This window comes from Mustela putorius, unplaced genomic scaffold, assembly GCF_011764305.1.
Source record: "Mustela putorius furo isolate JIRA1106 unplaced genomic scaffold, ASM1176430v1.1 tig00000558_pilon_pilon_pilon, whole genome shotgun sequence".
NCBI classification, from domain to species: Eukaryota; Metazoa; Chordata; class Mammalia; order Carnivora; family Mustelidae; genus Mustela; species Mustela putorius.
In genome coordinates this window covers 75710-103400 of record NW_025421414.1, presented here as the reverse complement: position 1 = coordinate 103400, position 27691 = coordinate 75710, and the positions used below count along the sequence as shown (strand labels likewise).

At 36.3% G+C, this 27691-nt stretch overlaps 1 protein-coding gene across 1 annotated transcript in view; it reads right to left on the bottom strand.

Annotated features, from left to right (window-relative positions):
- Positions 1 to 16528, bottom strand: part of EDA2R (ectodysplasin A2 receptor) — a 50734-nt gene extending 34206 nt beyond the window's left edge. Inside the window, 1 exon segment of the mRNA XM_004781848.1 lies at positions 16442 to 16528. Within this exon segment, the coding sequence (XP_004781905.1) occupies positions 16442 to 16528 (87 nt within the window).
- Between the last annotated feature and the right edge of the window lie 11163 nt (positions 16529 to 27691).

Genomic DNA, 27691 nt, shown 5'->3' with positions numbered 1-27691 from the left:
TGTTTCTTTTCCATTGGACATTGATGCCTGCCTGCTTTGTTGAAGATCAGTTGACCATAGAGGTGAGGGTCTATTTCTGGGCTCTCTATTCTGTTCTATTGATCTATGTATGTGTCTGTTTTTGTGTCAGGAACATACCGTCTTGTTGATTATGGCTTTGTAATAGAGCTTGAGGTCTGAAATTGTGATGCCAGCAACTTTGGCTTTGTTTTTCAACATTCCCCTGGCTATTTTGGGTCTTTTCTGGTTCCACATAAATTTTAGGATTATTTGCTCCATTTCTTTGAAAAAAAAAAAAAAGATGGTATTTTGATAGTGATTGCATTAAATGTGTAGACCGCTTTAGGTAGCTTAGACATTTTCACAATATTTGTTCTTCCAATCCATGAGCATGGAATGTTTTCTCATTTCTTTGTGCCTTCCTCAATTTCTTTCATGAGTACTTTAGAGTTTTCTGAGTACAGATTCTTTGCCTCTTTGGTTAGGTTTATTCCTAGGTATCTTAAGGTTTTGAGAGCAATTGTAAATGAGATCGACTAATTTCTTTCTTCTGTCTTGCTGTTGGTGCATAGAAATGCAACTGATTTTGGCACATTGATTTTATATCTTGACATTTTACTGAATTCCTGTGTGAGTTCTAGAAATTTTGTAGTGGAGTCTTTTGTTTTCCACATAAAGTATCATATCATCTGCAATGAGTGAGAGTTTGACTTCTTCTTTGCTGATTTGGATGCCTCTGTTGTCTGATTGCCAAGACTAGGACTTCTAGTACTTGTTGAGTAGCAGTGGTGATAGTGGACAGCCCTGCCACATTACTGACCTTAGGGGAAAAACTCTCATTTTCCCCCCATTGAGAATATTTGCTGTGGGTTTTTCATAGATGGTGTTGATGATATTGTGGCATATACCTTCTATCCCTACACATCGAAGAGTTTTGATCAAGAAAGGATTCTGTGCTTTGTCAAATGCTTTTTCAGCATCGAATGAGAGTATCATATGGTTCTTGTTCTTTCTTCTATTAATGTATTGTATCACATTGATTGATTTGCAGATGTTCGACCAACCTTGCAGCCCAGGAATAAATCCCACTTGGCTGTGCTGAATAATCCTTTTAATGTACTGTTGGATCCTATTGGCTAGTATTTTGATGAGAATTTCTGCACCCATGTTCATCAAGGATATTGATCTGGAATTCTCACTTTTGTTGGGGTCTTTGTCTGGTTTGGGGATCAAGGTAATGCTTGACTGATATAATGAGATGGGAAGTTTTCCTTCCACTTCTATTTTTTTGAACATTTTCAGGAGAATAGGTATTAATCCTTCTTTAAATGTTTGGTAGAATTCCCCTGGGAAGCCATCTGGCCCTGGGTTTTTGTTTGTTTGGAGATTTTTGATGACTGTTTCATCTTCTTACTGGTTATGGGTCTGTTCAGGTTTTCTATTTCTTCCTGGTTCGGTTATGGTAGTTTACATGTCTATAGGAATGCATCCATTTCTTCCAGATTGTCAAATTTGTTGGTGTAGAGTTGCTCATTATATGTTCTTATAATTGTTTGTATTTCTTTGGTGTTGGTTGTGATCTCTCCCATTCATGATTTTATTTATTTGTGTCCTCTTTTCTTTTTGATAAGTCTGGTTAAGGGTTTATCAATCTTATTTATTCTTTGAAAGAACCAGCTTCTAGTTTTGTTGATTTGTTCTACTGTTTTGTTTGTTTGTTTGTTTCTATTTCATTGATTTCTGCTCTGATCTTTGTTATTTATCTTCTCCTGCTGGGTTTAGGCTTTCTTTGCTGTTCTTTCTCCAGCTCCTTTGTGTAGGGTTTGGTTGTGTATTTGAGACTTTCTTTTTTCTTGAGAAAGTTTTGTTTCAATATATAGCTTCCTCTTAGGACTGCCTTTGCTGTGTCCCAGAGATTTTGAACAGTTGTGTTTTCCTTTTTGTTTATTTCCAAGAATTTTAAAATTATTTATTTTCCTGGTTGACCCATTCATTCTTTAGTAGGATGCTCTTTAGCTTTCATGTATTTAAGTTGTTTCCACCTTTCCTCTTGTGATTGAGTTCTACCTTCAGAGTGTTGTGGTCTGAGAATATGCAGGTAATAATCCCAATCTTTTGGTATGGGTTGAGACCAGATTTGTGACCCAGGATGTGATCTATTCTGGAGAATGCTCCATGTGAACTAGTGTATTCTGTTGATTTGGGATGGAATCTTCTGAATATATCTGTGGTGTCCATCTGGTCCAGTGTCCCATTTAAAGCCTTTATTTCCTTTTGTGTGTGTGGGGGTTGTTTTGTTTTGTTTTGTTTTGTTTTTTGTTTGTTTGTTTTCACTTTGTTTTGTTTTGTTTTTTGCTTGGATGATCTGTCCATTTCAGTGAGGGGAGTGTTAATGTTCCCTACTATTGTTGTATTATAGTCTATGTGTTTCTTTGATTGTGTTATTAATTGGTTTATATACTTGACTGCTCCCATGTTAGGAGCATAGATATTTAAAATTGTTAGATCTTCTTGTTGGACAGACCCTTAGTATGATATAGTGTCCTTCCTCATTTCTTATTATAGTCTTTGGCTTAAAATCTTTAATTTATCTGATATAAGGATTGCCACTCCAGCTTTATTTTGCTGTCCATTAGCATGGTAAAGCATTTTATACCCCCTCACTTTAAATTTGGAGGTGTCTTTGGGTCTAAAATGAGTTTCTTATAGAAAACATATTGATGGGTATTGTTTTGTTTTTGTTTTTTTCCCCTGCGTCTTTTAATGGGGACATTTAGCCCATTCGCCTTCAGGGTAACTATTGAAAGATATGAATTTAGTGCCATTGTATTGTCAGTAAGGTGACTGTTACTGTATATTGTCTCTGTTCCTTTCTGGTCTACTACTCTTAGGTTCTCTCTTTGCTTAGAGGAACTCTTTCTATATTTCCTGTAAGACTGGTTTGGTGTTTTCAAATTCTTTCAATTTTTGTTTGTCCTGGAAGCTTTTTATCTCTCCCTCTATTTTCAAAGGCAGCCTACCTGGATATAGTATTTCTTGGCTGCCTATTTTTCTCATTTAGTGCTCTGAATATATCATGCCAGTTCTTTCTGGTCTGCCAGGTCTCTGTGAATAAGTCTGCTGCCAATCTAAGATTTCTACCATTGTATGTTACAGACTTCTTGTCCCAAGCTGCTTTCAGGATTTTCTTATTGTCACTAAAAGTTGTAAGTTTTACATTAGATGATGGGTTGTGGACCTATTTTTATTGATTTTGAGGATGGTTCTCTGTGCCTCTGTTTGTACTTTTTGAAGCACATCTGTGAGAGGTGGCATTGCTTCTATGGGGACAAAAGAAACAGCAGGCACAATCTCCCACCCCCACCCAGCATAGGTTCAGAGACAGTTGCTAAGGGCAGCTAACCCATCCATACATTGGTTATTTGGCATGTTTGCTTCAAATCCATGCCTCTGAACTCTATCATGGCTGCACTTCCGGGTCAAACCTGCATTAGTCTCAGTAAGGCAAGAGCCTTTCCAGGGGACCAGCTTAGGTCCTCACACTCATAGAATTTTAAAAACCAGCAGGCCTAGTTATGTTAGAGACAAAGTTGTGCTGTTCTACTCTGGACAAGCAAGTGACCCAGAGACAGTATGAAGTCAGCAATCTGATAAATGCTTATGATACATAAGGGGAAATTATTGGTTCCTCTTAAAGTAGCTCCCTGAGAGCAGCAAGCATGGACTCCCCTGTCCAGGGACAAAGGAGCTGACTGTTGCCATTTATTTCCCTCACCCCTCATTATAAGCCAACTTCAGTAAACACTATGGGGCCAACATTGGCTGCCTAACATGCTTAAACCAAATTTTTACTCCTGTTGTCTATTTCTACTGCTTTTATTGGGCAAATTTGTGCCTAGTAACCAGCACAGAGGGCCCCTTTCCAAGAAGACCAGAATAAACCACCAGAGGCACTATGTCTACTAACCAGAGTTCTGCAAAATTTCAGTTCTAGTGGAAATAGCATCAGCTCTCTTTTAACAAGCAGACGAGAGCAAACCTAGTTAAAACTTGCCACTCTCTGGCCAAGGTCACACACTCCCCAGAGCAGGTAAAGAGAAACTCTGCAGATGACTGACCTGAGGGGTAGAGAAACCAAAACACAGCATCAGTGTGCACACAGCATACACCAGAGACACTAAGTGGCAGGCCCTGGATATTATATGGCCTCTTCTTTATAAAGCCATTAGTCTTGGGATCAGGAAATGTAACAGGTTTTCCTAACACAGAGAAGAACACAGATACCTAGATAAAATGCCAAAATGGAAGCATTAATTCCAGAAAAAAAAAAAAAAAAACAGGAAGACATCACATCCAGGGATCAAATTGAGACAGATATGAGTAACATGCCTGATCCAGAATTTAAAGCAACAATCAAAAGGATATTAGCTGGGTTTGAGAAAAGCATGGAAGACATCAGGGAGACATTTACTGCAGAGATAAAAGAGGTAAAAAAAAATCGGGTCAAAATGAAAAATACAATAACTAAGTTTAGAAACTCACTGGACATAATTACCACAAGGATGGAAGAAGCAGAGGAACATATATGTTATAGAAGATAGAATTATATAAAGTAATGAAGTTGAACAAAAAAATGGAAAGACAAATTTTGGACTACAAATGCAGACTTAGGGAGCTCAGTGACTCCATCAAATGTATGAACATCCATATTTTAGGAGTCTCAGAATAAAAGAGAGAAAAAGGTGTAGAAATTATAGCTGAAAACTTCCCTAATCTGCAGAAGGAAACATACATACAAATCCAGCAGGCCCAGAGAATTCCCATGAAAATCAACAAAAGCAGGCTAACACCAAGACATATTATAATTAAATTTGAAAAATACAGTATAATGAAAAAGTGGTAAAAGAATCAAGACAAAAGAAGTCCCTGATTTACAAGGGGAGACTCCTAAGGATAGCTGCAGATCTTGCCACAGAAACTTAGCAAGTCAGATGAGAGTGGCATGATATACTCAATGTGCTGAATGGGAACTATTTGCAGCCAAGTATACCATATACAATAAGAATAACATTCAGAAGAGAAAGAGAGATAAAAACGTTCCCAAACAAATTAAAACTAAAGGAGTTTCTAACCACTAAAGCAGGCCTGCAGGAAATATTAAAGGGGCCTCTTTGAGTGGTAAGGAAAGACCAAAAGTGACTAAAACTAGAAAGGAACAGAGAAAAATCTCCAGAAACAACAAGTAATACAATGACACTAAATACATACTTATCAATAATTACTCAGAATGTAAATGACTAAATGCTGCTTTTAAAAGGCATAGGGTGGCAGATTGGAAAAAAAAAAAAACAAGACCCATGTATATGCTCTCTACAAAAGACTCATTTTAGACATAAAGACACTGCAGATTGAAAAGGGATGGATAATCAATTACCATGCAAATGAACATCAAAAGAAAGTCAGAATAGCAATAGTTATATCAGGTAAACTAGATTTTAAAACAAAGAATGTAACAGGAGATGAAGGAGGACACTATATCATAATAAAGAGGACTGTCCAATAAGAAGACCTAACAAGCTTAAATATTTTCCTCAACATAGGAGCACTCTATTATATAAAATAATTAATTACAAACATAAAGGAACTCATTGATATTAATAAAATATTATTGGGGACTTTAACATCCCACTTACATTAATGGACAGATCATCTAAGAAAATCAACAAGGAAACAATGACTTTGAATGACACATTGGACCAGATGGACATAACAGATATATTCCAAAGATTCCATCCTAAAGCAGCAGAATACACATTTTTTTCAAGTGCACAGCAGACTAGATCACATACTATGCCACAAATCAGTCCTCAATAAGTACAAGAAGACTAATATCATACCATGAACACTATATGACCACAATGCTGTGAAGAAACTTGAGGTCAACCACAAGAAAAAAAAAATTTAAAAGACCACAAATACAAGGAGGTCAAAGAACACGCTACTAAAGAAAGAACAGGTCTATGAGGAAATTAAGGGAGAGATTAAAAAATACATGGAAACAAATGAAAATGAAAACACGATGGTCCAAAACCATTGGCATGCAGCAAAAACAGTACTTAGAGGAAAGTATATAGCATACTGGCCTACCTCAAGAAGCAAGTAGTAACTTAACCTTACACTTAAAAGAGCTAGAAAAAGAAAAAAATGAAGCCTAATGACAACAGAAGAAGGGAAATAATGAGAGACTATGGACTCTGAAAAACAATCTGAGGGGAATGAAGTGGTGGTGGGGTGGGAGGTTGGGGTACCAGGTGGTGGGTATTATAGAGGGCACAGATTGCATGGAGCACTGGGTGTGGTGCAAAAATAATGAATACTGTTATGCTGAAAATAAATAAATTTAATTAAAAAAAGATTAGAGCAGAATTAAATAATGTAGAGGGGAAAAAAAACAAACAAAAACCATTTTAACAGGTTAATAAAACTGGAAGCTGGTTCTTTAAAAATATTAGTAAGATTGACTAACCTCTATCCAGATTTATAAAAAAGAAAGATAAATGACCCAAATGAAATCACAAATGAGAGAGGAGAAATAACAACCAACACCACAGAAATGCAAAAAAAAATTATAAAAGAATATTATGAAAAATTATATGCCATCAAATTGGACAATTGTAAGAAATGGATAAATTCCTAAGGACATATAAACTACTAAAACATGAAACAGGAAGAAATGGAAAACTTAAACAGGCTGATCACCAGCAAAGAGATGGAATCAGTAATCAAAAATCTCCTAACAAACAGAAGTTCAGGGTTAGATGACTTCCCAGGAGAATTCTACCAAACATTTATGGAAGAGTTAACACCTATTTTTCTCAAATTACACCCTCCCCCAAAATGTAAGGAAAACTTCCAAATTCATGCCAGCATTACCTTGATTCCAAAACCAGACAAAAACTCCACTACAAAAGTGGAATGAACACAGGCCAGTATCCCTGATGAATATGGATGTAAAAATTCACAACAAAATACTAGCGAATTGAATCCAATGGTACATTAAATGAATCATTCAATATGATCAAGAGGGATTTATCCTGGGCTACAGGAGTGGTTTAATATCCATAAATCAATCAGTGTGATAGATAAGAAACATATGATCCTTTCAATAGATGTAGAAAAAGCATTTTACAAAGTATAACATCCATTTGTGATAAAAACCCTCAACAAAGTAGGGATAGATGGAATATATCTCAACACAATAAAGGTGATATATGGAAAAACCACAGCTAATAACATCCTCAAAAGGGAAAACTGAGAGCTTTACCTATATGGTCAGGAATAAGACAGGGATGTTCACTTTTACTACTGTTATTTAACATAGTAATAGAATGCCTAGTCTCAACAGTCAGACAACAAAAAGAAATAAAAGCCATCCAAATTTGGAAGAAGTCACACTTTCATTATTTGCAGATGACTTGTCCATTAGCATGGTAAAGCATTTTATACCCCCTCACTTTAAATTTGGAGGTGTCTTTGGGTCTAAAATGAGTTTCTTATAGAAAACATATTGATGGGTATTGTTTTGTTTTTGTTTTTTTCCCCTGCGTCTTTTAATGGGGACATTTAGCCCATTCGCCTTCAGGGTAACTATTGAAAGATATGAATTTAGTGCCATTGTATTGTCAGTAAGGTGACTGTTACTGTATATTGTCTCTGTTCCTTTCTGGTCTACTACTCTTAGGTTCTCCCTTTGCTTAGAGGAACTCTTTCTATATTTCCTGTAAGACTGGTTTGGTGTTTGCAAATTCTAAAATCTAACTAAAAAAAAAAAATCTAACTCCACCAAAAAATTACTAGAATTGATACACTAATTGGGTAAAGTTGTGGGATATAAAATCAATGTACTGAAATTTGTTTCACTTTTATTCACCAATAATGAAGCAGCAGAAAGAGAAATCAAGGAAATGGTCCCATTTACAATTGCACCAAAAAGATATGATATGTAGGAAGATATGATAAAAAGATATGACATGTAAGATATGTAGGAAGGAACTTGACCATAGTGGCAAAAGATTTGTACTTTCAAAACCATATCTTTTTGGAGAAATGTCTGTTCAGCATCTTTGCCCATTTTTAATTGGGCTATTATTATGCTATTGAATTCTATGGGTTTTCATATATTTTGTTATTAACTCCTTGTGACATATGATTTGCAAGTATTTTTCTCATTCTTATGTCATCTTTTCACTTTGTTGATGGTTTCATTTGCTGTGCAGAAGCTTCTTGGTTTGATATAGTCCAACTTATCTGTGGTGGTTGTTGTTGTTTGTGCTTTAGGTATCACATTAAAAAAAAGTCATTGCCAAGACCCACATCAAGTCACTTTGTTTCTATGTTTTTGTCTAGAAGTTTAATGGTTTCAGGTCTCACATTTAAGTCTCTTATTCATTTAATGTTAATTTTTGTGAGTGGTGTTTAGACATGGGTTCAGATTAATTCTCATACATATGAATATCCAATTATCTCAGCATCATTTATTGAAGAGACCATCTTTCCTCCATTGAGTATTTTGGCTCCCTTGTCAAATATTAGTTGACTGTATATGTTTGTGTTTGTTTCTGGGCTCTCAGTTTGGTCCCATTGGTCTATATGTCTATTTATACAGGAGTATAATACAGTTTGATGACTATAGCTTTATAGTATAACTTGAAATCAGGAAGCACAATACCTTCTGCTTTGTCCTTTTTCAGTATTTCTTTGACTAGTTGGGGTCTTTTGTGGTTCAATATAAATGTTATGAGTACTTTTTTCTACTCTTATAAAAGTGTCATAGGTATATTGATAAAGATTGCATTGAATCTATAGATCACTTTCAATAGTATTGACATTTTAACAATATGAATTTTTCCAATCCATGAATGTGAAATATCCTCCCATTTGTATATGTTCTCTTCACTTTCTTTCATCAGTGTTCTATAGTTTTCAGTGCAGAACACTTTCCCCTCCTCACCTAAATTTATTCCTATTTTTTAGGGGGCATGCCTGGGTGGCACAGTCAGTTAGGTATCTGACTCTTGGATTTGGCTCAGGTCATGATCTCAGGGTCCTGGGATCCACCCCTACATGGGGAATCCTTACTCAGCAGGGAGTCTGTTTATTTCTCTACCTCTGCCCCTCCCCCAGGCATTCTCTCTTTCTCTCTCTGAAATAAATAAGTAAAATCTTTTAAAAATATTAAAAAATAAACACTATCAAATTATCCTCAATAATCACTTCTTGACTAAATGAATGAGCTGTTTTCTAGAATATTTAAAAAATAAGTATAATGAAAAATTATATTGAGAATCTTCTTTACTAATTACGTGGCAAAGGTAATTATCTCAAGCAATGTGGCTCCCCAAACTAACAAGGTTTATAATTAGAAGTATATCAATACTGTTAATCATTTTTACTCAACTAGCACAATTATTTTACTTTTAATTTTTATTTATTTTTTAATTTTCTTTTCAGTGTACCAGAATTCATTGTTTATGTACCACACCCAGTGTTCCATTCAATACGTGACCTCCATAATACCCACCACCAGGCTCACCTAACCTCCCACCCTCTGCCCCTTCAAAACCCTCAGATAGTTTTTCAGAGTCGAGTCTCTCATGGTTCGTCTCCCCCTCCAATGTCCCCCAACTCCCTTCTTCTCTCCATCTCTTTCCTCCATGTTATTTCTTATGCTCCACAAATAAGTGAAACCATAGGATAATTGACTCTCTCTGCTTGACTTATTTCACTCAACATAATCTCTTCTGGGCCCGTCCATGTTGATACAAAAGTTGGGCATTCATCATTTCTAATGGAGGCATAATACTCCATAGTGTATATGGACCACATCTTCCTTATCCATTCGTCAGTTGAAGGACATCTTGGTTCTTTCCACAGTTTGGTGACTATGGCGATTGCTGCTATGAACATTGGGGTACAGATGGCCCTTCTCTCATTACCTCTGTATCATGTGGGTAAATACCCAGGAGTGCAATTGCAGGGTCATAGGGAAGCTCTATTTTTAATTTCTTAAGGAATCTCCACACTGTTTTCCAAAGAGGCTATACCAACTTGCATTCCCATGAACAGTGTAAGAGGGTTCCCATTTCTTCACATCCTCTCCAACACACGTTGTTTACTGTCTTGTTAATTTTGGCCATTTTCACTGGTGTAAGGCGGTATCTCAATGTGGTTTTAATTTGAATCTCCTTGATGGCTAGTGATGATGAACATTTTTTCATGTGTCTGTTAGCCATATGTATGTTTTCATTGGAGAAGTGTCTGTTCATGTCTTCTGCCCATTTTTTGACATGATTATCTGTTTTGTGTGTGTTGCATTTGAGAAGTTCTTTATAGATCCTGGATATCAACCTTTTGTCTGTACTGTCATTTGCCAGTATCTTCTCCCATTCCATGGGTTACCTCTTTGTTTTGTTAACTGTTTCCTATACTGTGCAGAAGCTTTTGATCTTGATGAAGTTCCAAAAATTCATTTTTGCTTTTGTTTCCTGTGCCTTTGGAGACCTATCTTGAAGAAGTTGCTGTGGCCGATATCAAAGACATTACTGCCTATGTTTTCCTCTGTGATTGTGATGGATTCCTGCCTCACATTTAGGTCTTTTATCCATTTAAAGTTTATGTTTGTGTATGGTGTAAGAGAAGTAAAGTTTCATTCTTCTCCATATAACTGTCCAATTTTCCCATCACCATTTATTGAAGAGACTGTCTTTTTTTCCACTGTATATTTTTTCCTGTTTTGTTGAAGATTATTTGTCCATAGAGTTGAGGGTCCATATCCGGGCTCTCTACTCTGTTCCAATGGTCTATGTGTCTGTTTTTATGCCAGTACCATGCTGTCTTGGTGATCACAGCTTTGGAGTAAAGCTTGAAATCAGGTAACATGATGCTCCCAGTTTTATTTTTGTTTTCCAACATTTCCTTAGCAATTCGGGGTCTCTTCTGATTCCATACAAATTTTAGGATTGTTTGCACCAGCTCTTTGAAAAATACCGGTGGAATTTTTATTGGAATGGCATTAAAAGTATAGATTGTTCTAAGCAGTATAGACATTTTAACAATGTCTATTCTTCCAATCCAAGAGCATAGAATGATCTTCCATCTTTTTGTGTCTTCTTCAATTTCTTTTATGAGTGTTCTGTAGTTCCTCAAGTACAGTTCCTTTACCTCTTTGGTTAGGTTTATTCCCAGGTATCTTATGGTTCTTGGTGCTATGTAAATGGAATCAATTCTCTAATTTCTCTTTCTGTATTTGCATTGTTGGTGTATAAGAAGGCAACTGATTTCTATACATTGACTTTGTATCCTGCCACATTACTGAAATGCTGTATGAGTTCTAGTGGTTTGGGGGTGGAGTCTTTTATGTTTTCCATATAAAGTATCATGTCATCTGCGAAGAGGGAGAGTTAGACTTCTTCATTTCCAATTTGGATACCTTTTATTTCTCTTTGTTGTCTGATTGCTGTTGCTAGGACTTTTAATATTATGTTGAACAAGAGTGGTGAGAGTGGGCATCCTTGTTGTGTTCCTGATCTCAAAGGGAAGGCTGTCAGCTTTTTTCCATTGAGGATGATAATGAGGATGAGGATGATATCCCTCTATCCATAAACTTTGAAGCATTTTAATCAGAAATGGATGCTGGATTTTGTTAAATGCTTTTTCTGCATCAATTGAGAGGACCATGTGGTTCTTCTCTCTTCTCTTATTGATTTGTGCTATCACATTGTTTGATTTGCCAATGTTGAACCATCCTTGCAGGGATGAATCCTACCTGGTCATGGTGGATAATCTTTTTAATGTGCTGTTGGATCCTATTAGATACGAGCCTGTTGAGCATCTTAGCATCCATATTCATCATGAATATTCGTCTGAAATTCTCCTTTTTGGGGGCATCTTTGCCTAGTTTGGAGATCAGGGTAATAAAAAGAGTCTGGAAATTTTCCTCCTCCTTCGATTTTTTGAAACAGCTTCAGGAGAATAGGTGTTATTTCTTCTTTGAAAGTTTGATAGAATTCCCCAGGGAGTCCTTCAGGTCCTGGGCTCTTGTTTTTTGGGAGGTTTTGATCACTGCTTCAATCTCATTACTAGATATTGGTCTATTTAGGTTGTCAATTTCTTCCTGGTTCAATTTTGGAAGTTTATAGGTTTCCAGGAATGCATCCATTTCATCTAGGTTGCTTAACTTATTGGCATGTTACTGTTGATAATAATTTCTGATGATTGCTTCTATTTCCTTGGTGTTAGTTGTGATCTCTCCCTTTTCATTCATAATTTTATGAATTTTCTTTTGGATTAGTGTGGCCAATGGTTTATTGATCTTATTGATTCTTTCAAAAAAACAGCTTCTAGTTTCATTGATGCATTCTACTGTATCTCTTATTTCTATCTCATCAATCTCTGCTCTAATCTTGATTATTTCCCTTCTTGTGTGTGGAGTTGGATTAATTTGTTTTTGATTCTCCAGTTCTTTAAGGTGTAAAGACAGCTGGTGTATTCTGGATTTTTTCATTTTTTTGAGGGAGGCTTGGATGGTTATGTATTTCCCCCTTAAGACCACCTTTTCTGTATCCCATAGGTTTTGAACTAAAGTGTCTTCATTCTCATTGGTTTCCATGAATTGTTTCAGTTCTTCTTTGATTTCCTGGTTGATGCAAGCATTGTTAAGCAAGGTGGTCTTTAGCTTCCAGGTATTTGAATTACTTCCATACTTTTCTTTGTGGTTGAGCTCCAGTTTCAAAGCATTGTGATCTGAGAATATGCAGGGAATAATCTCTGTCTTTTGGTATTGGTTGATCCCTGACTGGTGACCCAGTATGTGGTCTATTCTGGAGAAGGTTCCTTGCACACTCAAGCAGAATGAGTATTCTATTGTTTTAGGGTGGAATGTTCTGTATATATCTATGAGGTCCATCTGGTCCTATGTGTCTCTCAATGCTCTTGTTTCTTCATTGATTTTCTGCTTGGATGATCTATTACTGAGAGTGGGGTGTTGAGATCTCCTACTATTAATGTATTCATATCAATATGACTATTTATCGTCATTAAAAGTTTTCCTATGTAATTGGCTGCTCCCATATTGGGGGCATACAAATTTACAAATTGTTAGATTTTCTTGGTGGATAATCCCTTTAAGAATTATGTACTGTCGGGGTGCCTGGGTGACTCAATGGGTTAAGTCTTTGCCTTCGGCCCAGATCATGATCTCAGTGTCCTGAGATCAGGCCCCACACTGGGCTCTCTGCACAGTGAGGAGCCTACTTCCCCCTCTCCCTCTGTGTGCCTCTCTGCCTACCTGTCATCTCTCTCTCTGTGTCAAGTAAATAAATAAAATCTTAAAAAAAGAGAATTATGTAGTGTCCTTCTGTATCTCTGACTACAGTCGTTAGTTTAAAATCTAATTTATCTGATATGAGAATCCAGCTAGCATAATTCTTACATAAATTCTGATGCTGATAGTGTTATAAATGTATTTATTTATTATAGATAACTTATTAAATAAAACATAAAATGACATGCAACCAAAAATCACAATCATAATGGGCTTATCCTAAAAATATAAGATATTTCAATATTTAGAATTTATTGATATATACAATCGAATTAACATGTTAAGGGGAGAATAGATGAGATTGTCAACAAATGTTAATAAAATGTGACAATATTTGTAATCATTTCTGATTTTTAAAAATCTTATATATTATATGAAAGATTTAAAAACACTCCATATGTTGCCATATTGTCTGCCTACTGATGTGCCTTAAACTCGTAAGTAATAAACAGATAAAGTCAATTAACATATGGTTTCACTTGTGGAACTTAAGGAATAACATGGAGGACATTTGGAGAAGGAAAGGAAAAGGGAAGGGGGTGGAAATTGGAGGGGGAGATGAATCACGATACTATGGACTCTGAGAAACAAACTAAGGATTTTAGAGAGGAGAGGGATGGGGGGTTGGGTGAGTCTGGTGGTGGGCATTAAGGAGGGTACATATTACATGGAGCACTGGGTGTTATATATAAACAATGAATCTTGTTTACATATAACAAAAAACTAATGGTGTATCGTATGGTGCCTAATATAACACAATAAAAAAAGAAGAAACAATAAACAATGAAGAGTGAAACAATCTGAAATTGTTCACAGAATTGAAAATGCAAATAGATAATAAATTCAAAAAAATTTTCCCCATCAAATAGAAAAAAAAGGTAAGATAATATAAAGTTCTCATAAATTAGTAATTTTAAATTACAAAGGAATGTATAAAATTAATAGATGATAGAAACATGCATTGTTCATGTGTGATTTGGCTTTTGGAATATAAGAAATCCATGCACTTTTGAAAATAATTATAATTGTAATGGACATTATTAAAAAAAATTCAGAAGCGTTATCTGCTAATATATTTCAAAAATTTCTAAACAGTGTACATAACTTTGCATAGTAATAACACTTTTAGAAATATGTCCTGAGGTAATATTGTTGATTTTCTGTAAAGATTTATTTATAATAATGTTTACAATCCATATGAGTAAATTTTAAAACTAAATATACGTAACTGTAAAAACAAGGCTGTGTCAGATGATGTTAACTGCTTATCTAAACGTTATTGCCCATTTTCTTATTTATTAATAGCACAGTGATTTCATTCTCACTTGCAAGGTAACCAGTCTCAAGAACTGATTCTTGGTTGGCCTTAGTTAATCTTGGTAATCCCATTACCACTTGCCAGGTATTCATTTCCTAGCCTTTCTTGGAGTTTAGAGATACAACATCGAATTTGCACCCATAATACTCTTCCCTAATAAAAGTCAAGCTAGTTTGTCCCTGCCCCTTCTTCCTGACTTTGACTATGCTGTGAAGATGTGATGCTTTGAGTTATGGCAAAAGAGGACACAAGCATGAAGACAAAACAAGATACCGAAGATGAAGAATAAAGAGAGCCTGGGTCCCTGAAAGCATTGTTGATCTGCTCAACCAAACACAGTCTCCTGACCTCTAGACTTTATTACATAAATAAATGTGTTTAGCATTCAAGTTACTGTTGCTTTATGTTACTTTTAACTTAGCACATCCTAATTGAGTCAGAGATAAACTAATTCCCTCATAGCAAAGCTTAGACTCAAACCCTTGTTTATCTGGCTCATGTTTATTTTTACTGAGCCATTTTGACTTTGGGAAAGTCATGCATCCTCTGAGTCTTATTTTCCTAATCTAAAATGGGGTTCTTAATACCTCCTTGGTGGGACTTAGAGCCAAATTAGACAATGCACATGAAAGTCCTTTACAAGGTAGAGATTGCTATACAAGTACAATCTGTTTATGTATAAAGCTTTTGCAGGAACACAACATTGCATCTCATTTGTTTTCTCTGAGCTTTCTAATGGTGTTAAAATACACAAATGTACATTTCATCATGGGTCATGTTTAAAAGTTTGGTAACAGCAGTTTGAATGATAGACTAATTTTTCTACCTTGAAGAAGATGAGAAATAAAAAGATAGGAAGGTGGGCTAAATAACTGTATTTTATTTTACTTATAGGATCATGTCACTTTTCTAATCAAAACCCTTCAAAGGGTACCTGGTGTAGCTAGGGAAAAAATGCAAATTTCTCATCATAGATTTTAAGACTCCACATGGTTTGGCCCAGACCTTCTTCTACAACCTCATTGTGTACCACACTCTATTTCACTTTACATCAGCTGCACTAACCTTCTTCTTTTTCCTTGTATATAACTAGTTCATTCCCACCTTGGGATTCTGTACTAGCTATATTCTGTCCCTGGAATATACCTCCTTAGAGAGGCTTTCCTCTGCTACCTGATCTGAAGTACTTCTGTATCAGATCAGACCTGAATCTGGCTCCTGAATCCCAAGAGGGTGGGCCCTAATTTAGTTGACAGATTTCCCTAATGCTAAACAGTCTTCTTAGGCCTCTGCATTCCATATTTGCTCTTGATATATGCCATTATCTCATGGAATCCTCCCCTGACCCTGATCCTGTCAAGTGGACTTTTTGTTGGCACTGTCACTGCTATTATCATAATCTTTGGATTCCATGTTTTGTCTGATAAACTGGATTAGCCACAGGTTAATGACTCTCTCTTTTTTTTTAATATTTTTATTTATTTATTTGACAGAGAAAGAGAGAGAGATCACAAGAAGGCAGAGAGGCGGCGGGGGGGGGAGCAGGCTCCCCGCTGAGCAGAGAGCCCGATGCGGGGCTCGATCCCAGGACCCTGGGACCATGACCTGAGCCGAAGGCAGTGGCTTTAACCCACTGAGCCACCCAGGCGCCCCTAATGACTCTCTTAATAGTGGAACCACTCAGTTGTGAGGCTGAGTCCTAGAATATGAAAGAAGTAAGTGTCCTGATCAGAGGTACTTACCTTAGAGAGTTCTTGTCCAGGTCCACACAGTTGGCAGGTGACACACTGTCCCCATTGGTCCCAGTACTCATTTTCTTGGCAATCCATGGTGGGAAGGCTGTGGATACATAACACAAAAAATAGGGAGCTAGTGAAAAGGGAAGGTGGTGGCTTGCTTTATGTGTCACTTGGTTTATGGGTCCACTTTATATAGTCTCTGGCTCTGAGTTACAGGGGGTGAGAAAGCCAATCCAAAACTGCTAACACTTACATAGCTCTGACCATGTGCCAGGAATTCTTTTAAATGCTTTACATTTAATAATAATTAATTGAATACTTTACCTCACCATATGAGAGATTATTATTATCTCTGTATGAGGAAACTGAGGCACAGAGGCCAAGATATTTCCAAAGTTCACACTATTAGTTGCTGTACAGCTTGCTGACCGGAAGTAGAGTAAGGCAGGGAGCTAACATCTACCTCGGTGGGTAGAGAATAACCACAATTTCTTACATGTGACCAGCTATTAACAAATTAGAAAGCATTTTCACATCCATTATTATTTGACCCACACAACAACCATGTGAGGTAAGCAATATAGGGATTATTGTCATTGTTTTGTGGATAAGAAAACTGAAATATGGTTTTCTTTTGGCAAAACTGTCTTGAATACCTTTGAGGGCCACTACTAGCTGTCATTGTTTCTGTCCTAGGGAGAGTGGGATGGGAGGTGACCCATCATGAAGAAATATCCTGGTACACTAAGGTGTAGAGAAGGAGAAACACTACTCAGATAACAGTTCTCAGAATACAGATGGCATAAGACAGCATTACTAGTATTGGCCTGAGACCTGGGAGATACAGATTTTAATCCTGTCTATAGGGTAACCAATCATTCAGGTTTGCTTAGAACCAAGAGGCTTCCCCAGCATATGGGGTTTTGAGTGCTAAAACTGGGACAGTTTCAGGCAAACTGGGATGGTCGTTCAACTCACCTAATTCTTTTTCTTTCAACCTATGCCCTTGGATGAGTCACTTTGTGTTTTCTGGCCACAATTACTTAATCTGAAAAAAAAATGGACAATATGTTTCTTACCTACCTTATATAGATCTTGGGAGGATTAAATGAGCTAAGGCCCATTAGACCATTGTGAAGTCTTTAAAAAGATAGACGAAACAAGACAGAATTAAGCACACAGAGAGAGAGGTTTCTACAGAGATGAATTTTAATGAGGTAAACTCAAGTAATTGATATAGACAATTTGAACTGTTCAAAGACAGAGGTGGAGGGAGATTCATTTGCTTGTTCCTTAACCTCATACCAAGGTGAACTTCAGGTGGCTATTCAAAGTGCTGAAAATCCCAAGTATGTATGTTGGAAGAGAGGAGAGTGAATGTGAACTCTGAGAGGCCACCACTCTTCCCCTTAAAATTCCCCAGTGGTATTAGGTTTAGTCATCCTGGCTGGCATTCTTGCTTGAATGTGTCTTTCCCCACCATCAATTGGACCATTCTTCTTCATTCCTTTATTCAAAAGAGAGTGGGCTACAAATTCATTTTTGCACAAATTAAAAAATGTTCCCACTTGTGTTGTTTTAATTACAGGCCTGTAGTTGTCAGCCTCAATAAACATAGTCCCCTCCATACCTACACTTCTTAGTAAGGAACAAAACCATCACTGATCTCATGGGCCTTATGAAAAGGGAATTAAGTGTCATGGGCACAGAGCCAGTATACTGGCCCAGACAACTACCCTGTATCATTCCCCTACCCACAAAAGCAGAAACGTTGGCAGAAGCCAAAGAGCAGCCCTGGCCTTGAGATAAGCTCCTGACGTAGGCATGTGAAATCTCCACAGCAGCTGCTTCTAGCCTCTGGGTGTCTAAAACACTCTAATTTTTTGAATTCCATAGCCTCATTTCTCTAATAAATGTCATTTGTCATGAATCTTAACACATCCCTCTAACATCGGCTTTAAGACCTATGTTTAGGCTTATTACTAAATCCACATAGCAGAATCCAGGGAATGAACAGTCTCCCCCCCCCTTTTTTGGTCAAACTGCTTATCTAAAGCATATAAAATAAATAGTCTTTCATTATAAACTTAAGAAACTGTCTTTATTACAGAGAACAAAATCACATAGACTCTGGAGTGCTTTGAAGTCAGGGTATATAGGAAAACTTTAATAGTGGTTAAATATTATTATCCAAGACAAACTCAGAAGTTATGAAAAATTCTTCTCTGTGGTCATCAATTGTCCTCTGGCAGATGTAATTGCCTTTTTATTTTAAGAGAAGGTGAGAGATAACAATTAGGTTTTGAGAAAATTAGGACTACTCTGAGGTGTCTCGTAACTACACCTCGACATACTTCTAAAATGTCACAGAGGATGAGGCTGAGTCATCCAAAATCAAATAGACAGGTCTATAATTTTTTTTACATTAGTATATAATCATATAAACACTATCCAGATAAAATACAGAATCTTTTCATTGCTTCAACTAGTTGTCTCATGGCCATTCTTAGTCAATACCATCCCCTTCTCCCCAGTAATTTATATTTTGGCTTCTAACACTGTTATTAGTTTTATCTGTCCTTGAACTTCATATAAATTGAATTAATACAAAAATACTCTTATTTCTGGCTTTCTTAGCTCAATGTTATTTCTGTGAGATTCATCCATCATGTGCTCAGCAACATTTCTTTCTTACCATTGTTGTTTAGCATCTCATTATATGGCTTTGCCATAATTTATTTATACTTTTTTTGGGGGGTTGGTAGACATTGGGCTTTTTTCGGTTTGTGGCTATTATAAATAAAGTTGTTATGCTATGGTCAACTAATTATCAGAAAGAGTGCTAAGGCTATTTAATGGGAAAAGAACAGTTTTTTAAAGGTGTTGTAACAATTGGATAGTCATATGAAAATTGATCAAATTAAACCCTTCACACTATATGCAAAATTAACTCAAAATGGACCAAAGCCCCAAATGTAAGGGACAAAACTATAAAACTCTTATTTATAAGAATTTTCTTTTTAAGAAAAAATTTTAAATAATTTCTCATTTGTTTCTTATAAAAATATAGATTTAAATATTGGTGACCTCAGATTAGGCAAAATTTTTGATATAACACTAAAAGCACAAGCAACAAAAGAAAAAATAGATTATATTTAATCAAAATGTAAAATTTTTGTGCTTCAAAGGACACTGAAAAATAAAAAGACAATCTATATAATGGGAGAAAAACCCTGAAAATTCTAGAGATCTGATAAAACACACGAATATATAGTTATGTCTTACAACTCAGAAATAAAAAGACAACCCAATTAAAAATGGGCAAAGTGGGGGTGCCCAGGTGGTTCAGTCAGCTGAGCATCCAGCTCTTGGTTTTGGCTCAGGACATGATCTCAGGGTCTTGGAATTGAGCCCTGAGTGGAGCTCTATGCTCAGTACAGAATCTGCTTGAGAATCCTTCGACTCCTTTCCCCTGCTCAAACTCTCAATCTCTCTCTATTTATCTCTCAAATAAATAAATAAGATCTTCTTAAAAAATAGGCAAAGTACCTGAATATACATTACCCCAAAGAAGATATACAAATGGCCAATAAGCATATGAAAAAATGCTCAACATCATTAGCTATTAGAGGAATGCAAATAAAAATTACAATGAAATCCCACTTCACATCCACTAGGGTGACTGTAATAAAAAACAGGGAAGATAAGGGAGTGTTGGCAAGGATGTGCAGAAATTAGAACTCTCATATATTGCTCGAGAATTGGGACTGCTTTGTTTTCCAGCTGATCTATAAGGTGTCTCTTTATTCCTGCTTAGTGGGTTAGAGTTTTTTTTTTTTTAACTCAGACAAATAAAAAGGTGAAATAACTGGCTGCTGGATTCTTGCTTGTCGTAACCAAGTGCTAGAAGCCTTAAAGAATCAAAGGTCTGACACAACCTCTCTTTATCAGTTCTCTTACTTAGTATTTCAAATACCCATTAGCTCTATGTTCTCAGATGATATATTTTGTTTAGACCTATTTTGCTCCAGAACTCTTAGACCTATATAAAGTAACTGGTATATCTATTATAATTTTACATTGAGTCAAAACATTTTTAACTAGCTAATCAGTTGGTAATTCATGTTTAACTTTTTTTTTCTTTTTACTCAGCAGCTGCAAGGAAAATCTTACAGTTTTTAATTTTAAACACTGAATAATTTTTTTCTAAAAAATTTGAAACTTAAATATAATGCAAAATATAATGTAAAAAAGAACACGAAATGGTGCAGTCCTTCTGAGAAATGTTTTTGCATTTCCTCAAAATGTTATGCATAGTCACCATGTGACCCAGCAATTCCACCCTTAGGTATATACCCCAAATAATTGAAAGTATATATCTACATAAAAATTTGTACACAAATGTTCCTAGTATCATTACTCACAGTAGCCAAAATGTAGAAACAATCTTAATGTCCATCTCTAACCATACAATGAAATATTATTCAGCCACAAAAATGAATGCAGTACTTGATACGTGTTGCAACATGGATTAATTGTGAAAACACTATGCTAAGCTAAACAAAAAAAGACAAATATTGTATGATTACATTTACTTGAAATTCCAGAATAGATAATTCATAGAGACAGAAAGTAGACTAGTAGTTGCCACGGACTAGGAGAAAGAGAGAATGAGGAATGACTGTTTAATGGGTGAGCTTCACTTTGGGGTGATGAACTGGTCTAGATCTAGACAGTCATGATGTTTGCACAAATTTGTGAGTATGTTAAAGAAATAGTGAATTGAACATTTTACAAAGGTGAGTTTTATGGTATGCAAATGATACCTCAATTTTTTATTTTTTTTTAAAGCTGGTTCTTTAGCTTTTTCTTTAATACTATGAACTACCCTGTATTATCCAGGAGTTTTTACCTACCTGAGTTAGCCTCAAAATTAAAATTTTAAATAGCTACTATGATTATGCTTATATGTGCCTCTAACTGTGATTTTTTTTTCACTCAACTTTTCACCCACATTTATCCAAACAAAGTGTTGTTTGGGTATATTGACTGGGTTTAACCAATCAATATATCACTTGCTGACAAGTTGCAAAATAACTAGTCTATTTTGTTTCTTGGTCATGTGGCTACTCTCCCTGACCATCCCTCTGTCCTGATTCCAAAATAATAATAATAAATAATAAATAATGACAATAACCTAGGAGAGTAAGAATGCAAGTGACAGGGAAGAGGAGAAGTAGTGAGACTGACATTAATAATAATCCTGATATTAGCTCATTGTGCCCTGAATAATTAATGTTGGCCAAGTTTCTGGTAGATGTAAGGTACTCAGGCTGCTGCTAGTGCAGCTGCCTTTGGCCGCAGCTTTCAGCTGCTGCTCTTCTCAATTTGCACATGCTTGTGGGGTGAAATATGCTCTTTGTATCTAGGATGGGTGGGCAGAACAGGATGACAGGTCTAAATTAAGAACTCAGAACTTCAGGGAACATATTTACTTTGCAGTGCAGGAGTTGTGGTATTAAAGAGATTGAGGAAGACAGCAGCTGGTCCACGCACTGTACATTCCCTGCTTGTGGGCCTACTCAGTGGCGCACATGCATAAGACTGGCAAAAATAAAAGCAGTTGCTCAGTCTGGCCTTGAGAACTCCGATTTTTTGAAAATTAAACTTCTAATCTCATTATAATAATGAGTGCCTTCATTATTTCCAGACATTTGGCCTATAATCCAATTGTTGCTTTATCATTTGATGCTGGCTCTCAACCCTTCATTTCCTGGCCTTACCACTCCTATCCCAGCTTTCTCTTTCTTATAACCTGCTTCCAGACTACCACGTATCTTACCTTCCTCCTGCACCACTATCTGTTAATTTTACTTTCCTCAGTATAGTGAATGATCCCAGGCCCAGCTCTCCCATCAGAAGCATGTTCCTCCCCAGTGCTAGACTCAAGGTCCCCATTCATACTGAATTTGGCTGATCTCGACTAGTGGTTCTTTGTATAGGTTGTACCTTGGGAGCTTCAAAAAGTACTGATAATCCCATTCCTGAGATTCCAATGTAACCAGTCAGGGGTGTGGCCTCAATTTGGAACTTTTAAAGTTTATCAGATGATTTTTGTGTGGAGCCCACTTTGAAAATCACTGTTTTAAGGGCTTTTGTTGTTGTTTTTGTTGCTGTTCTTGTTCTTGTCTGTTTTGCCTGACTATAAGGTGTAGTCAGAAAAAGTTGGGGTTTTTTGTTTGTTTGTTTTTTGTCTCCCCCACATTCAGAGGAAACATGGTGAGGTAGTGAACTGGAGTCTACCTATTGTTTTCTTTTTGTTTGTTTGTTTGTTTTATTTTGTTTTTAGAAAAAAAATGGGTGATGAAGACAAGGAGTTTAGAATGGAGAGTTAGTTTTTAAAACATGTTAGATCATGTCATTTCCAATCTCAAAACCTATTGATGGCTCTGAACCTCACACAATACTATTAAAGTCCTTAGAATGTCAGTGAGGCCTTAGATGATGTGCATATTTCCCCTTATACCATTACCTCTTTGACTTTATGATCTACTACTCTTCCTCCTATTCTCTTAGCTCCAGCCACGCTGGCCTCTTTGCTATTGCTCAAACTAACAGAACTATTCCCAACTTAAGTTCTTCACATCTGCTGCTCCTTCAGCCAGGCAGGTTTTCCTCTAAACATCCATATGACTCCCACCCTTATCTTCTTCAGTTCCTTATTATACTATCTTCCTAGTGAGGCTTCTCTGGCCATTCCTTTAAAACTATATCTTCCTCCATATCTCCTATATCCCTTTGTTATTTCATTCTTCTCAATATTACTTATGACCATCTAACATCCTATATATCTTATGTACAACGTTATGGCCTGTTCTTCCTCCATTCAGAATGTAAGTACCATGAGATCACACTGCTTTATCTCATATACTTAGAACAGTGTCTGGCACATAATAGACACTAAATTAATATTTGTTGAATTAATAAGTGGTTAAGGACTATGAAATAATGACCACAATCTTCTGCCTCAGTGAAAAGTTTCACAATTTCTAAATGGTTTCCTATTAGTCAGCTCAATGGATCCTTACAATAGCCCCAGGAGTAAGCCAGAGATTATCATCACCAATTAATAAATTTTTAAAAAGTCTCAAAGAAAAAATGATTCCTCTGAATTTATTTATATAGTAAGAAACAATACCAGACCACAGGGAATTTAGGATCTATGAATCTGGCATGCTTTCTAAGGCAGTGAACTCTAAAATAGGGAATTGAGGTCCTCCCAGGCTATCACTGAAATTTAATTTTCCATCAGTTATATCTTTGTTTGGCAAGAAGGTATTTCCCGAATGCTAATCTGATTATATTTAAAAAATGGTTAGACAGGGTTACTTCACAAGCCTTAAGAGATAAGGGCCAGGGCATGGGTGGTAGCAATAATAGAAAGTAATGGGGGGAGCAGACTTTATAAAAAGTAAGGGGAACAGGCTTCATAAAAAGCACAAACAGAACCTTACAATTCCATGGATGTGAGAGTCAAAAGAAAAATATGAGTAAGAGAAGAGGTTCCTAGAAGAACCTCTAGGGCATGAAGAGTGTGAAAGGAGAGTTCCTTGTTAGAAAAAAAGTCAATATAGTTGGGTTTTCAAATCATTTTAAGTATGGAGAGGACAGAGGAAATGTCAGTGGTGGTACCTAGCAGGCAATCAAAATACGCAGAACATAGGTTGAGCTTAGAGATAAGTCAAATGCATAAAAGATGGATACACACCAAAATCATCAAGAGGACTTTTAAAAAATACCTATATCCTAAATTAATTAAATCAAAACATCTGAGAGAGGTTGAGAACCACTGGTGTAGGTAAATTATAGTGGAGGCTTAGATGAACAAAGTAAAATATCAGTTCAGATATGAATCTAGAAGAGGAAGAAGAACCAGCAGCAACCAAGAAGCAGTAGCCAGGGAAGAAAGAATAAAACTCAGATACAGGGCAAAGTTTTAAGAAGTAAGAGGTGAACTGCAGTGTCAACTGTTGGTACAGGGCGGTAGAGGATCATCAACATTGGGGATGCATTATTTTGATTTTATTTTGTGGGCATGCAATAAAAGTAAATTGTCTTTTAATGTTTGAGTAGATGATAATGCATTCATAGATGTGATTCAGATACTACAAGTGGTACTTATAGTTTTTAACAGGCTTCTCTTTCCATTTCCAAAGTGGCTAAAGAATTTCAACTATTAATGATAGCAACAACTTGTCCAGCAATGTCAAGATTATCAACAGAGGAGACGGTTGTTGTGAAGTGTGTAAGCTTGACAATTCACAGACCTGTACCCCTGGGGCAAATAATACATTATATGTTAATAAAAATAATTAAGAAAAAAAACAGAGGAGAATGAAGGGAGTTGTGCAAAATTAAAGAAGCTTCACCTATTTACCTTGTCTTTTATTCCAGTATACAGAAGAACAGGCAATGCATCTGTTAGAATAAAGATGCTGGGGTAGAAAAAAAATTTTTCTAAAAGTATATAATCATTGTATAGTTAGAATTAATAACCAACTGAACTGCATCATGTTCACTCAGCCAAAAGCAAATGTTAACCATATGAATTAAATTATTTCTCCTTCAAACATGTGTGAGCACATACATTCACAAGAACAACAACAACGAAAATTCAGAAACTTAAAAAGATAAGCATAACTTAAAAGGCAATTTGAGGAGAAAAAGCTATAAAATAAATAAATGATTTTTCATTAGGCAACTGCTAAAAAAAGTTGTTAAGGGAAGGGGAGAAAAGAAGTGCTTAGCTAAGAATATAACAATATAATTAATTTAAAAAGTGGGATGAAATTAAAGCCAGCAAAATGTGGGCTGATTATAAGGGTGGAAATATCATTTTAATGATTGTTGAAACAGTCTTTCCAAGTGGGAGCAAAGACACAGACTTCCCTGGATAATGTTCAAGGGGAAAATGAGATAATGCATGTGAAAGTGCTCTGGAAACTCTGGCTGGTGCTACACATGTGAGATTTCCTTTGATTGTTGTTACTATCCTACCCAGTGTGGGGGAGAAAAGTGAACTGGGTCAAGCCACAGGCCAGATAAACACTTAGCCAATATGCAAAGTCCCTGTTTTGGTCCAGTGTGGTCTTAGCCAAAGTGAGTCACTTATTAATGTACCAACAACCACAGGCACCATGAATTACAGGATCATCAAAAGTTCAGTATCCCGCCAGAAGGACTGGGGATAAATATTTATTGACTTCCTAAGGAGGATATGCTTTTGGCTGAGTTATCCCAACTGGAAACTTGATTCATGGTATGATTTCTTTGCAGGGTTGGGAACTGGATAAAACTCAGTCAAGGGTATTAATTTCTGATTTCTATTAGCATTTTTTAAATTTTTGCTTCACATTATCTCCAGTCTGTCCAATTTACCAAGCAATATAGAGTAGTTACATCTAACAGTAGTTACTGTTCTGTAAGAACAGTGCCCTATCTCTGGAAGCAATCTAAATCCAATCAAGCATACCATTCCTTCCTTATTGGCCATAGAATAAAATATCCTAAAGAAGCAGACATACAACCTGATGAGCATTTGAGAGTATAGCTCAGGTCCACTTATCCTTCCAATAGAAATGGGAGAACCAGTCCATAAAATAATGCCTGCCTTTATAGGATATGAGATATTGATACCCAAATATTTTTTGCCTTTTTTAAGGGTGCCCAATAAAAAGAAGACACATATAAGACTTGGCAGGGTAGTGGGAGAAAGGTGAGACATATAGTAAGAAACCTATGATCTCATATGTAAACATACATTCTATAAGACAATTTTCAGAATCCTACAATCTTAGAGTTAGAAGGAAGTTTAAAACTCTTCTTAGAGTTAGAAGAAAGTTTAAAACAGCCACAACTGCCTGTTGCCCAAGAAAGACATGCCATCTAGCTTTACTTGATTTATTTTAATTTAATTTAATTTTTTTTATTTATTTTTAGAAATAGGTACTTCTATTCACATGACAGCATATTCCATTATTATTTTTTTCCTCTTTGGCAGCTGGTTAAAACTTTAAAGAACCAGATAATTGAAAATGTATTATCATGGAATCCCAAAAGGATTCTTCAAGGCAAACTAACCCCATTCCTTGATGATCTAGATGGGGCAACTAAGGCCCAGAGAAGGGACAAATTTTTCCCAAAGTCACATAGTTGATCAGTAGCAGAGACAGGACTAGAATTCAAGTAACCAAATTCAGGGCCCAGTGGCTTGTTTATTCCCCATAATTAAAGAAGGGGTGGGCCCAGGTTTAAGACTAATTACTAGGTGAATAAGTAGGTTGTAGCTTATCTTTTTTGCCCCACAGTCCCACCACCTAAACTTGGTTCATTTTATCAACACAAAAAAGTTCCGAAAGGAATTGGATCAGGAAGATATGGCCTATGGAAGAGAAGTGGTCCTTTTGGCTTACTCACATTACCATGGTGACTAACAATCCCCTGTAAGTGAAGGCATCTTAGTCTTTAATTCCACCATATATGTTACATGACAGTTTCTTTATTTTTGAGAATGTCATGATATCTTTTGGGGTAATTAAAGGATATCATAATGTAGTCACCCTGGAAGGAAAGGATGGGTTTCCATTTTCTCAAAAAAATATTTAAGTACCTTCTATGCTAGGCATACTGTTAGGACATGGTGGCAAGAGGGAAAAAAAAGACAGAGGTGAATAAAACATCTTCTCTACCTTTAAGAAATCATAGTCTTGTGAGGAAGATAGAAAACATATATCATTAGTTTTAATCCAAGACAAACTATAGCCATCCTCATATTTCCCATGAACACAGAAAAATACCTTCCGTTTTGCAGACTGATGGTGAAGCTGACTCACATCCCTTCTGTTACATATCCAATGGGAAAAGTGATAGATAGAGCTAGTCTCCAGAAAGGAAGAAGAGTAAAGTAGCTTCTGCTTTAACCTCCGGATTCAGCTCTGAGGAATATCTCCAAAAAATGTTTCACTCTGCAAAAGCCATTCAAGTGGAACAGGTCAAGAAGACATCTAAAGGAAGGTTTTATGGCCTAGCTTGTGCTCCCAGGTAGAGGCGTTGCTTGCCTTTCCTCTGGCACTAGGGAATTTTTCTCCCTTAAATAGCTTTTCTAAATGAGGTCTATCAAAGAAAAAAAAAACTAGTATAAAGCAATTAGATAATCCATTCTCCTCTAGTCTCTTTCCCTAGTGTCAAAGTTGG